At 37.8% G+C, this 13,740-nt stretch overlaps 1 protein-coding gene across 4 annotated transcripts in view; it reads right to left on the bottom strand.

Moving 5' to 3' along the window:
- Positions 1-707: 707 nt before the first annotated feature.
- RALGAPA2 (Ral GTPase activating protein catalytic subunit alpha 2) overlaps positions 708-13,740 on the bottom strand; it is a 374,367-nt gene continuing 361,334 nt past the window's right edge. Inside the window, exons 41-42 of one of the 4 annotated variants that reach the window (XM_074209344.1) lie at positions 8,302-8,341; positions 4,846-4,934 (exon numbers count right to left, since the gene is read on the bottom strand). In XM_074209344.1, coding sequence (XP_074065445.1) covers positions 8,311-8,341 — 31 coding nt within the window. In that variant the 3' untranslated portion in view covers positions 4,846-4,934; positions 8,302-8,310. Of the gene's footprint in view, positions 4,935-8,301; positions 8,342-13,740 lie in introns of all 4 variants that reach the window. The other 3 variants (XM_074209346.1, XM_074209342.1, XM_074209345.1) reach the window with 3 other exon arrangements.

Below are 13,740 nucleotides of genomic sequence, written 5' to 3'. Positions count from 1 at the left end.
CCAAATTAAACTATAAAAGAGACTTTTGATACAGAAATTATGTAAGCTATATATCTCTCATTTAAGTAGGAAAGACAAATTTCATGAAAATAAATGTGTTATGGTCATCTGTTTTTATCAGTGAGAAAACCAGGCATGCAAATTTCCTGAAGTATGCAGGAGACATACAGTATTTTAGATAATAAGGCTAGAGGTGGACTTAGAAAGCCTATGTTTGGATTTGAGCTCAGTTACCGAGTAGTAACCTTGAACAAATCATAACTTCTCTGGGGCTCAATTTCTTCATCTGTAAAGGGGTTGTTTAAAATTTTGTATAAATCCTTTGTTAAGAATCCTATGTTGACACTTTTAGGGTACTAAAGCAGCTGTATCAGATCCAATGAATCATTTAAAAAATTTTTTTATACCATTTGTTTTAACATATGAGTAAAAGGGATTTTGATTCATTAAGAAAAGGAAGTATCAGGGGCGGCTAGGTGGTGTGGGGGCCAGAGCACTGGCCCTGGAGGCAGGAGTACCTGAGTTCAAATCCAGCCTCACACACTTAATAATTACCTAGCTGTGTGGCCTTGGGCAAGCCACTTAACCCCATTGCCTTGCAAAAAAGAAAAAAGAAAAGGAAGTATTGGGGCTGCTAGGTGGTGCAGTGGATAGAGTACTGGCCCTGGAGTCGGGTACCTGAGTTCAATCCGACCTCATACACTTAATAAATACCTAGCTGTGTGGCCTTGGGCAAGCCACTTAACCCCCATTGCCTTGCAAAAACCTAAAAAAAAAAAATGGAAGTGCAAATTGTATGCAAATAATATGAATTGCTCTTATCTTTTCATGGAAAAGATAATTTTAATTAATACACTAATGGATTTGTGGAATTAAGGTAAGTTATTGGGTCATCATTAGGAGAAAATGTCATATGAATTATTTCATCCTGTGTAAATTAGACACATGTTTTATTAGTGACTAATAACCACCATAATTAAAAAATAAATTAAATGTATAGCACACAAGGGCTGCATTTCTAAATTACTTTATCAACCTACTATATCATCACAAAAGAGAATCTTTTATGTAGTCAAGAGTCAAGCTGTAACAGTCAGGAGAAACAATTTCTTTCTGTTGTTTTCAGGGATTAGGACTGCCTTTGTCAGCAGTTCTTGCCCTCGTGTGAAGAAATGCCTGCAAAGGCAGGTTCCATGTAGGCTTGAGGAAGGAATAACTCCTTGCATAAGCATCAGTTAGACTGGAAAGTCACCTAATGTTAACCCTTGATGCTGAGTTTTAGTAAAATTAAATAAAGGAAAAGCAAAAGCAGATGACACACTATAAGTTAATTTTTACTGAATTTATCAAAGACGTTTCCTTATTTACACACACTAAACATTGTAGACGAGGAAACAGAAAACATTCACTTAATATATAATACAGAGATATTGAATGTAACCAAAAAACAATGGCTTGTCCCATATGCAGTTTAGTTTCACATAGAGATAAAAACATAATTATGGAGAAGTCACAGTACGTTTTAAAGTATTCCTCAAATTGTTATATAACATGATGAAAATAAATTCAACATTGGAGGAAGAACAGATTAATTAGACCTGAGGAAAGATCTCTAGAGATTATTTGCATTGCTATATGAATCTGCATGATTTTTAAAAAATAAGGCTCAGGGTTTGGCCAATCAACACAAGTCATCGAATCCAAGGCTACAAACCCTACCTTCTACCCTGTAGCTCCTAGGTCCTGGGTCACTGACTGCATGCATTTAAAGACACTTGTGAGAGTCACTTGATATGGCTGAATTTTCATGTTTTTATCAAGAGTAGGTATTTCATTTCTGCCCCTTTTTAGTAGTATTATTTTTTAAGAAAAAATAACAGTCTGTGAGATTTTGCTACATTAGTTTTTAGCTATAGAGCATCAGAGCATCAGCGGATGCTGATAAGGGAGAACTCAGCATACCTAACATCATCTTAAAGCCAACAAGTCTTATCACATTTAGGTCTAATTAGGGACACTTTAATTCACAGATGGTTGACCTGCTAATGTGATTTGTCAGCACCGGTACCTAGGGGTGTGTGCTGAATGATTATCAACTCGATTTTGCTGAAAGGCATTTATTATGAAGGTGCAATATTTGCTTTTCTAAGTGAGATAACGAGTATTTCCATTTGCCACTCCAATAGTAAAAATGATTATAGTCCATTTGTACATAAAATTATTTTCCTCAAAAAACCTCCAAATTAAATGTTATCAAGCATGTAAATCTAGAAAAAACAATTTTTTAATTGTGATTTTTGGTCATAAAAATTGCAGTTGAAATTAGCCCCTCTCCCCCTTTTTACCCCAGAAAATAAAGCATGAGCTAAAATATGCTTGTGCCCATCCTAAAGCACACTGAAGGGCCTTCGTCACAAGCCTCTGATAATCCAAGTTTGTAATGAGAACGTCGGCCCAAAATATTCCCTGAAATATAGCAGCACAAGCTTGTGGTGTTGTAACAATCATTAAGAAATAAGGGGACTTTAATTTAGCCCTCTTATATGCTAACATGCATCACACCACTCTCTTAAAAACGCAGACATTTCGCCTTCCTTCATGATACCTGATGATTATATGTTCCTCAAAGAGTTATCTCAATGAACTCTGGGCCAACTCCAAGTTTAGAAACCATTAAGTTTACTCAGCCTATTAGTCAAGTTCTATATTGTTTAAGAAAAACAATAAAAAACTAAATGGATGCTTGCCTTTTGTCATGTGCAGATTTAAAATATAACAAAATGGGGATGAGGTATTTGCTGGCATAATTAGGAAAAAAATATATTGAAAATCAACTATATTTGATATTGTCTATAAGGAACCAGAGAATATTTTTATAAATAGACTAGTTTACAAAATAAAAACAATGTGAAGTGATTGAATTTTCCCTTATGCTTCTTGAAACATCACAAAAACCTTATAGGACACAATTCTGAGGCCTTCAAAGCCACAGAATAGAATGTCTGAAACCTTTCTAAAGGATACCTAGAGGTTTCTTGACTCCAAGCTGGGCTTACACATATTGTTACAAGTTAGATAAGGGCTCTGGGCTGATTCCATGCACAATTGGCTCTACTGCTTTGCCCAAAGGTAGTGCCATCCAAATGGTCAAGAGGGTTGTGCACTTAGGAATAGATTAACTGTGCAGATATCATTTCTACAGGCCTTCGCAGTAACCCTCAAATGAAAGATGTCAGGAAGGAGTTTCACATAACAACTGAAGAGAAGAAAAAACAAAAATATCCTTCACATGATCTGATTTCTTCTGTGGCCTTGGGCCTTCATCACAATACCAGCTGCAGTTCTGACTTGGTCACACTCATCTCCATGCCTCTTCCTTCTCTGACTACGTTTACTTCTCTTGTTTTATGAAAAAGTTCAAAGTTGGCTGATGGGAATTTATGCACCTTGGAGATTAAAAGAAAATATACTGTGCCCCAAAAATCTTAGTGCATTTGGAAGCTACAGTAACTAGTCACTGAACTTAGTACCTAGCTAGTAGGTCTTCAACATTAGCAAATTAGAATACAGTAATAATTGGGGCCACAAAGTACAATTATTTACTCAGAAGCTGGTCAACTCCAGATTTCTCTTCTTCTGTGTTACTAGTCTCTCATTTATAACAGTGCACCTCACTACTCAGAGTAGGCTCCATTGAGACACTTGATGGTTTTTAGCTAAAACATTTAGTAAAATATCTTGCCCAATGATGGCTCTCAGTATGTATTTGTGCCTAGTTTAAGATGCAGAAGAAATGGAATTCCTCTATGGTTACAGTTATGGTGGTGGGAATGCTAAGTTAAGATTGGGGTACAAGAAGAAAAGTATTTTTAGCAAATGAGGCTCTGCTATGCATTAGAACACAAGTCCTTCAAGAGTGCTAGTCACATCCTAGTTACATTATAATGACAATATCTGCATGAAAACAGATTTCAAGGTTTGAATGATGGTCAAGTAACAGAAGTTATAGATTCAAATTGCAGATCTTAAAATATATCTGCTCAGTTAATCAAGTTTTGCCATAGTGAAACTGTCCTCATTCTTTTCTATATGAAATTTTATCAATGAATAATGATTTGCTATAATTTGATTTAACCTGTATTCCTAGAAGGTTGAATCTTCAATGCTGTGATATCTCTCATTTATGACCCAGAAGCTCTACAGATATTCATTAAAATTTATCTAGTACTACTGGTTACCTAGTGGAAAATTACATCCTGATATCTGAGTAGGTAGTGAAGTGAGTAAATCAAAATGAAGTGAAATCACTTCTGAGCCATGAGGAAAAAGCCCTTGGGGAAAGCCAGTTTTCTATGATGATGAAAGTTTTTTTTTAAGCTAAAACACAAATCCTAAGATCAGAGTGAATATTAATAAGCTCAATACAACCAAAGACAATTCCATAAACAATTTGCTTCAATACCTGTTTTGTATATTCCTATGACAGTTGTGCTTCTGCCTAAAAGTAAGAAAAAAGTACTTGAGTTACACAAAACCTGTTACCTGTGATACACATCAAAAGCCATGTAGAATTCCTTGTACTTGCTGTTCCTAGTCTAGTCACAAATAATACACAAAGGAGAGTGAAATGAAACTTGTTTGGTGGTGAATTTTTCTTCTTTTCTTTGGAAGGAACTGTGATTTTATAGCACAAAATCATCCTGTGGAGTTCAGACAATCATTGATATTTTTGAGTTAACTCAAACATTTTCTTTGAGCTGACTCAGTTTCTAATGTATTTTAATTCGAAGATTTGCTGAGGGCACTAGCGGAACGACGAATTTTCCCAGAGCTTTTGAGCTTGGGGGCACGGGTTAGTGATGGAGACGTTTGACCAGCTAGCTCTCCTCCAACAGAAACAGGAAGATCGGTGCTCACACTGGTGGTGAGATTATCTGTAAAGGAAGCAGAGAAAGGACAAAGGAAAGTAGAGTTAAAGGTTTCTTTTCTTCTATGGTCCAAATGAAGAAAGGGTGGGTTGTTGGGAAATGGAAATGAACAGTGGTAGTAGGGTGGCTCTAGCTACCATCACATTCAAATGGCCATCAAGCAAATTTGTATTTTCTTTACCCCTGAACTTTGCTGAGTGTTTAAATGTGTGGCTGGGATGTAGAAAAGGAAACCACACCAAATCTGATACAAAAGGATATCAGTTTGAACCCCATTTGTTAAAAGTCAAACTAGAGAATACAGAGACATCCCAAAAGGCAGAAACCTCACAATCTATTGTTAGGAGCCTCTAGAAACTTTATGCAAAGCTTAACTACCACTGGCATCTACAAATATTTACACATTGATATTTGACACATTAAGTTACAACTCAATTATTTCCCCAAGGTGGCTCTGACTAGAGGTCAGAATTAAATAGCTTGTTTCAACCAGAGCACAAGTGAATATAGAAATTTACCTCTGGAAAAAATGAATAAACTTAAGACCTGCCCATCTGCAGCTCTCAGCTCTTCCCAGGGACTTCTAATCACACTCAGAGGAATACAAGAATGTCTCCTGCAATAGAGAGAGCTTGTTGCGGCTGCAGCCTGGTCTTCCCCAGGACAATTCAGTCTGCTCGAAGGCCATTTCATCAGCCTTGACTTGTGTTACAGTCCAGGTTTCCTCATAAGGAACATGTTCAAGAGCTTGTACTTCAAACATCTTATTAATATGGGGTTTGCTTTCCAACAGTTGGTATTTCAGATACATTTGATCAGGTCACCTCATAGGGTTATTTCAAGTCTAGTTTGCATCTTTCCATTGGTCTGGATGGAGATTGCCTCTTAAACAGTCTCAAAGTCACATCTTCCAAAAATCCCCAGCACACCCAGAGCAAGCTGAGATGACTTGGAAGTTTCCTTGGGGTGTACTGAAAATCCATGGTTTAAAGGGATGTCCCCTCAGAGAGACCTGTGTTTTCTCTAATTTCTTCTGGGCCAAACACATAAGTTCACTAAGTTGGTAAAGCACCCAGAATGAGAGCTCTCTGTTTCCCTCCCACTTATTTTGTATTTAAAATCAGGCTGCCTATGACAAAGACAGGGAGCCATACTTTGCCATAGTAGGACAAAGAAGGGTCATTAAAATGCATCTCCCCATCAAATGAGCATGCTAATGAAATGTCCTACCATTTAACTAAAAATAAAAAGAACCCCCTCCAAAAAAAGCAGAGCTATGACTCAGTTGCTAATTTCAGGCAATTTTAATACTTAACAGGCAATTGTATGAGCAACTTCACATTACAAACTAGAATTATTTTTCACTTACCAGATGTATATTTTAGAGAGAGAGGATATGTATATAGTGGGGGGGAGGGAAGAATATTCTCTTGCAAATAAATATAAAATATGTGGTGGTGTTTAAAGAAGTTAACTGTGAAAAAGTAGACCTTTGTTAGTTCTGAATTAGGAGGAGAAACATTCTGATTTTTTTCCCCAGGGAGAAAGCAGGAGGGTAGCTTGCGTTCCTACAGCTAAGCAGAATGGCAGATGGTCAAAATAATACAAATTTTGCCAACTGGGCAAGCTCAAGCAATATTCATGCAAGCACTTAACAATAGGGCTCCTGTGCTTAGGAGAAGCTGTACAGTTCAAACAGGCAAAAGCGTGTCCGTATAAAGGCTAAGCCACACCTCAGCACCCAGAATCACCCATAGCATTCCAAGAGCCTTCAGAGTTTGGACATTCCATCAGTCAAAAACTTTCTTCTGGCAAGTCCTTAACCATGCAATCAACCCTGAAGCTTCCACTAAATCGTCTTGATTGATAGGGAGACAGCAGCTGCAGAATGAGCAAGCAATAACCACAAAAGATAAAGGCTTTCATACAAATATTATAATTCCACTTGCAAGCTGTCTGGCATGAACTCTAATGACTTGGCCATTTTCTTGCAATAGAAGCTTGGAACTCTATTCAGAAAACATACTTGAGCCCACTTCTCAACTCTGGTCAAAGAAAACAGGAGCACATACACATCCATGTGGACAAATAAGTAACTCTGCATGAAACTTTCAGTGTCTGAGGGAGATTTTTAAAATCTGTTTTGAAGATTACAAACTTGATGCTCTGAAATCTGTGGCCTGTTCTTTCCCTCAGTGGCCAACTGGAAACCCTATGGAGGGCAATTAAAAAATCTGGCCTTAATCCAACACTTAAGAAAAGAACTTTTGGTTCTGAAATAGGGTCAGCTTTCTATTCTTCTGAAATATGCTGATTAAATAAATTTAAAAGTGGTGTTTTTCACAGCCCAAAATACAAAGCTGAACTGTCTTCCCAAATGATTATGTGATCTGATGGAAACAAATGGATGGATTCTGTCCTATTTTCCAACTCGATATGATATGGTTAATAAAAAAAAAATCCAACCCATCCATGTATCCATGCATCTACTAATTTTCTTCTGGGAAAGGTAGCTCTAATTATGCTTTTTGAATTTCAAAGGCTTTATCCATCTAGGAATCAGACCTCAAGGAGTTAATGCAGTACAGCCTAAAGCCAGCCTACCAGAGAGGGTATCCAGCCAGGATGCTGCTTCCATTCGATCAGTACTTTGGAAACTGCCCAGACAAACAAGCAGAACGGAGAAGCTTGCAAAGGTCACACCTGGCGTGTGGCCGGCCTGCTCTCTGGGTCCTAAACCGCAGCCACAGTCTCCAGGTTCACGGCACTCTCTGCCTCCCAGCCTTTGTTTCCTTTTCCTCCCCCAGCTGTTCCATTCAGCAGCCCAAGCTCGGCAATCTGCCCTCCCCAGAAAGAGAGGCATTTATTAAGCAGAGCTAACTCAAAGGGCCAGCACAGCACGTGCCGCTTCTTATCGGGCCCCATCTCAAGATCCTATTCCATGGTGCTTAGGCAACAAAAAAGTAAATGGACTTAACTCCCATTGGCTACCCTGCAGCAATTCAAACAAAAGTGGAAGCAACAAAGACATTTTCCAGTATGGCAGGTGTTGGTGTCAGATTCCGCCTGAAGCAAACAGGAGCAGAAGAAAGACAAAGTATGTGCTTTCCGTGGAGGCTCAGACATGCAGGGACAGGGCTAGGGCTGTCAGTGCCGCTACGTAGTCAGGTGGGGATTGTCTGGGCTCCTTGCTGCCAGCCTGGTGCTTGGAATGCACATTTTGGAAGGGAGGATGAAAGACAGAGAGAAAGGGAGAGGGCCAGGAAGAGAGAAGGATGGCCCTAATTCAACTTAATGGGAGCCCCCAAGGAGACTGGTTAGTAGACCTTCTGGAAAGAGAGTTAGCCCAAAGCTGCAGGCAGGGTAGGCTTACCTTGGCCAATTACGGTATTGAGACCTTTATATATTCTAATCTAAAGGGAAAGAACACAAAGGCAAATGAGTAATGGAACAGCATACCTCTGTCTCATGAAAAGACTGGACGGGGGTGACAACATTAACTCATGGATCAATTTGGGACTTCGCTGCCAGTTGTGCTATCAGACTAGCAGGATGAGGTACCTCATTGGTAGCAGCATATAGATTATGAGGAAACAGGGCATTTAAAAACAATTACATTTTCACCAGGTTGAGTGGTGAACCAGCCTAAACTAAGCTTATATTCACATTTATAAGTTTTGACTTAGAATCCAAGTTACCATTTGAAAACAGTCCAGTCCAACATTCTCATGTAGACTGCACTAGAGTGAATCAAAAGGCATTACTTACAATAAGAATTTCTCAACTTCAGGGCCTGTCTAAAAAGCTAATCAGTTACTCTAAGGCATTCAAGTATACAATTCTAAAACAGTTTTTATTTGGTAACTAAAGGTTCAAGGGGTTTTAAATGATATATTGTACACAGTATCTTTATGCAGAAATGCTTTCACTACCCAATGTCACTATCTTGGAGTAAAAGAAATAGCTAGGCTAGCAACCAGTATCCATCATGCCATACTAGAAAGGATATTGGAAGGAGAATCCTGGAGGCAAAGTTATTCTTTAATGAAAGGAGCAATATGATTATTTGTGACTGTGCAGCAAAGAGAAGGTTTTATATCATTTTTAACATTTTTTTTCTAAGTTTTTATTCTTTTCCCACCAGTTCCAACTTATCCCTGCTAAACTCTTCCTTAGCAGGCACATTATCTTTCTGAACCAGGCAACGGTTTTTCCGCTCTTTGCTGTATTCAGTGTCATTAGACCACAATCAAATCTGGACAAAGAACATTTATCAATGATGTGTGCCATTGTCTGCATTTGGCCACAGTTGTAAACTTGGATTTTCCTGCTGACCCCATCTGTAAAGGTTGGCACAGTGATCGGGGTCAATTTCAAACACTGAAAAGATCCCTCTATATGGAACACTACTGGGATTTTAATGATGATTCCCCTAATCAAATGTAAGATTGTATATGATGACAAGTATAAACTCCAAATATGGAGTTGTATATAATGACAAAAATGCAGTAATATAGTCCAAAATATGAATAAAAAAAAGACATTTTCCTACCAGAATGAAGCTTGTTGGACAACAGGAAGGGGCAGCAAGTTACATCATTGAACTTTATTTCAAATTACAAAAATGCTATTGTGGTGACTTAAGGAAAAGACCCTTTAAAAAGGATTAGGTGATAATATTGCTCCTTCTAAGCCAATCATTAATGGAAACAATGAGATTTAATAGTTCAATGACAATACTATCTAGTATGAGGACTGATCCTCCCAGTACTTCTTTCAGGTAGTAGCTATTAATGCTTAGATTTTACACCTGAGGAAACAGATACAAAAAGTTAAGTGACTTGCTAAGGATCACACAACTAGTATGTATCTGAGACAGGATTCAAACTCAGGTCTTCCTTATTTGAGTCCTAACCACCTAACCAATTACCTACCTCCATGAGCCCTTTAAATTTAAACAATACTTTTATCTTTTGTAATCTTTTCACTTATCAAGTCACACAAAGCCTCAGTTTCCCTTGCTTCCTTCCCCTTATTGGAAGCATTTTCTATCCCTTGATGCTGAAGATTTTAGAGGGGGGGAAAACAAAACTACTCTGGGAGTCTCCTCTTAGGTGTTCTACTGTTGCTGCAGATGTACACCACTGGGACAGCAGGACTGGCACCCAAGGCCTTTTGAAAGGTGTTGTGTTGATCTTTTTCCTCTACTCCAACTGTCTCAGTGCTGGCTATGCATACAGGATATGGTGGTAGAAACCAGGAAAACAGATGGTACAGCTAACAATAAAGGACTTCTTTGTAATTGCTGATGAGGAATGGTTTGTTCCTCTCCCCAGCATATTCCCCAGACACAGGCTGATGTGGTATGTATGCTGGACCAAAGGGAATGTCTCAATAACTGCCAATCTGTAGCTGAGTTAAGGAGATGCGGAGATGGCCATGTTTGTGGGTTGGTCTGAATTATTCCTGGGAGCTCAAGTATCACATGCCCTTAACATGAAATCAGAGGTGCCTTAAGGCTATGAATCAGTAGGCAAGACAAAATGGGTTATAAGAAGAGAAACAGCATGGTACAATAGAAAGGACATTTCACTTGGAGTCAGAAGATCTGGTTTTACAACCAGACTCCAATATTCATAACCTCTGAGGCTTCAATTTTTTAAATTATAAAATGGATCTAATAATACTTATACTGTTTTATTTCACCTCATACAAGATGGTACATATGAAAGCATTTTGTAATTGTACAGTACTATCAAAGAAGCTTTTAAAAAATCAGTATCTTATCAGAGTATTTGAATATTTGCAAGAAGTCTGGGACTGTTAAAAATTAAAACTATACATATAGCCCTATATTAAGTAGACAAACATAGAAAGATGATATACATTTAGGGCAATGAATGGACAGAGAAGTTAATTTAAAAGGCTTTTGTCTTCTGTGGGTGGTTTCTATAGGAGATGGGAAAGGGGCAGAATATCTTTTGTAATTTTGAGACTCTGTAATCTAGACTCGTTAGGGTTAATATACCAGTTAATACTGAATAAACCAATTCTATATTGAGTTCCTGGAGATTTTCAGTCACACTACAATGAAGAATAAAGTCATTTATTTTTTTTTCCCATAGATCTCTTATAATTCCTTCATGTACTTGGAACCATGACCAACAAAGTTCTGTTCTCTTCATCAACTGGTTCAAACAAGTGGCTAAGGTGCTGAATCATGTGGAAGAAGCATCCTAGAAAGAGAGCAGCAGCCTGGAGTTGTTTTCTGGAAATAACTTTCATGGAGAATGTCTTTTAATTTAAGCAGGTATATATGTTGAAAAATAGAGGAAGTAAAATACAAAGGAGGAATGCTTTATCCAACACAACTTGTACAACAATAATATGTGAGAACTGGCAGACTTTTGGTAATTTGTCTTGTTCTATTATATGGGACAGGCCATAACAAAGAATGTTATGAAGTTCCTTTGAGAAAACATTGCTGTACCAGAAGATTATAAAGCATGTGGATCCTCCTGATAGAGAGGTGATGTATTCAAAAGTGAAGATGGAGATATAATTTTGGACAAAGCTAATGGAAAAAAATTTGTTTTGCATGACTTTTGCATTTTATTTTTTTCTTTCTCTTTTAATGGTGGGAGAGTGCAAAATGGAAAGGACAGAAGATGGATTTTTATTCACTGAAAATTTTAAAAAAATTAAAATTAAGACAAGTAAGGATCAATTAACCAGACTATAAGCAAGTATTAAGGGTTTAGAATGTGTTAAGCACTGAGCAAAGTTTGGTACATAAAAGAAAAAGCAAAAAAAAAAAAAGATATATAACAAAGGAAATGTAAAGGGAAAGGTTTCCTGTAAAAGTGCTTGAGAAAAGTCTTCAAGGAAAACTAAGAATTCTAAAAGTTGAAAGTAAGAGAGAACAGTAAAAAAGAAAGAAATGGGAGATGAGCATCGTGTATGAGGAACATCAAGGATATCATTATGGTAGGACCACAGAGGCCATTGCAGTCAAATGTTATCTTAGAAAAGAAGCATCTGATTTTTGAAGAACTTTAAATGTCAAACAGTGGGTTATATTTGATGAAATGAAATGAAGCCACTGAAGTTAACTGAGAACAGGAATGGAATGGTCAGACCTGTGCTTTAGGAAAATCATTTTGGCATCTGTATGGAAGATACGCCTTCCTGTGTCTGGTTATTGAACTTTATCACAAGAAACTCATTAACTGGTGAAGGTAAGGAGAGGACAGAATGCATTTTGAAGCTAGGGGCGGAGAAGAACCTCCAATTTGGCCACGGATGTAAGGGAAAAGCTAAATGAAGTAATGGAGAATGAGCTGAGATCAGAAAGCTGCCTGGGCTATTCAGATCCCTTGGAATGAGTCTGAGTGAGGGAACAGGTGCAGGTAGTTGTTGGAGTCTGCCTACAAACTCAACTCCAACATTTCTTATTGTATGGGTTGGCAACCCAAGACCCCTGGGAATTATCCAGATTGATTAACATTTGCAAATGGCCCAAAGGCTCATCCCAATATTTCCCCTCCAGTTGAAGTGGCCACGTACTGGCCCTGGCTCTGGGCTTGGCTGCATCTTTCTCAGGCTTGGGTCTTACCCCTGAATTTCTGGTTCTGTAGCTAGAAGCTAGGACAGCTGGACAAATGGGTAGATAATGGTCTGTGGGCTAGGAGAACAAATTGTTGGAAGAATTATTTATTTGCTTCTCATAATTCATTGTGGTCTAGGACCAAGTTTAACTTATCTGATCCTGTGTGGAGAAAATGTTGACAAAATTTATTTCACTGGAAGTCAGTCACCTGATTCAGCTGCATAATTATAAGACTCTTGTCACAATATTACATGATCATGAACAGGTTCACCACTCTGGGATGTTTGGGTGAAATACATAGCTAGAGTCAGAAGAGGAAGCAGCTGGGTAAATTGGAAAGCTCACTGGACTTAGAGTCTTGAAAGTCCCGTTCTGCCGATCAGCAGTCGTGTGATTATGATCATGAGCAACTACTTGTCTGGGTCTCAATTTTCTAATTCATAAAAATAATAGCTTGAATAAAATTTTCAAATCTTCAAATTTGAAAAGAATTTTATAAATGTAATCTTATTACAACAATTCTGGAAAGTAGGTGATTTTATTATCCTCATTTTACAGATAAGGAAACTGAGGCACTTGCTCAGGGTCAGAGACTGGGTTTGAACTCAGGTTTTCCTGACTCAAGGTCAAGTAGTCTATTTATTGTACCTCAACTGCCCAGTTCTACTTGCTTGCATTGCCTATCTCAGGGATGTAGTGAGAAAAGTAGTTTTAATAAAATGATGTTTTTTACATCATTTTCATCATACACCTAACCAGATTCTAAGGCACCCTTAGATCTTCCTTTTCTCATTAGTTTGGGAATGGCTCCTTTAAGTGATTAAAATTAATGATTAGAAGTTTTTGATGACTTCTGTTAATTGAAGTATCTCTTTGACTTGGCAGATCCTTTTGGAGAACCTTATGGAGATACTTAAAGACATGAAAGAGGAACTGAATGGTTTTAGATAAGAGATTCTCTGGGATATGCTCAAAATTAAGTTACTAATGTTTTTAAGATGGAATATATTTTAATAACTAATCTTCTACTAGGGCTCTGCAACAATGTTCTCTCAGGTTGTAGAGTTTTTTCTGTTGTCTGGGAATGCTATAAATTTAAACTCCAAACTGACTTCTTAGAGGAATATTTAGAAGTTTGACAGAGAAATGATATAAAAGGAAGGGACAATTCTGTGCAAAGCATAGGAACTAATAACTTCTTGC

This window comes from Macrotis lagotis, chromosome 1 (genome assembly GCF_037893015.1).
Source record: "Macrotis lagotis isolate mMagLag1 chromosome 1, bilby.v1.9.chrom.fasta, whole genome shotgun sequence".
Classification (NCBI taxonomy): Eukaryota; Metazoa; Chordata; class Mammalia; order Peramelemorphia; family Peramelidae; genus Macrotis; species Macrotis lagotis.
Note: the sequence above shows the minus strand (reverse complement) of the source record. Positions and strands in the feature narration are given on the sequence as shown.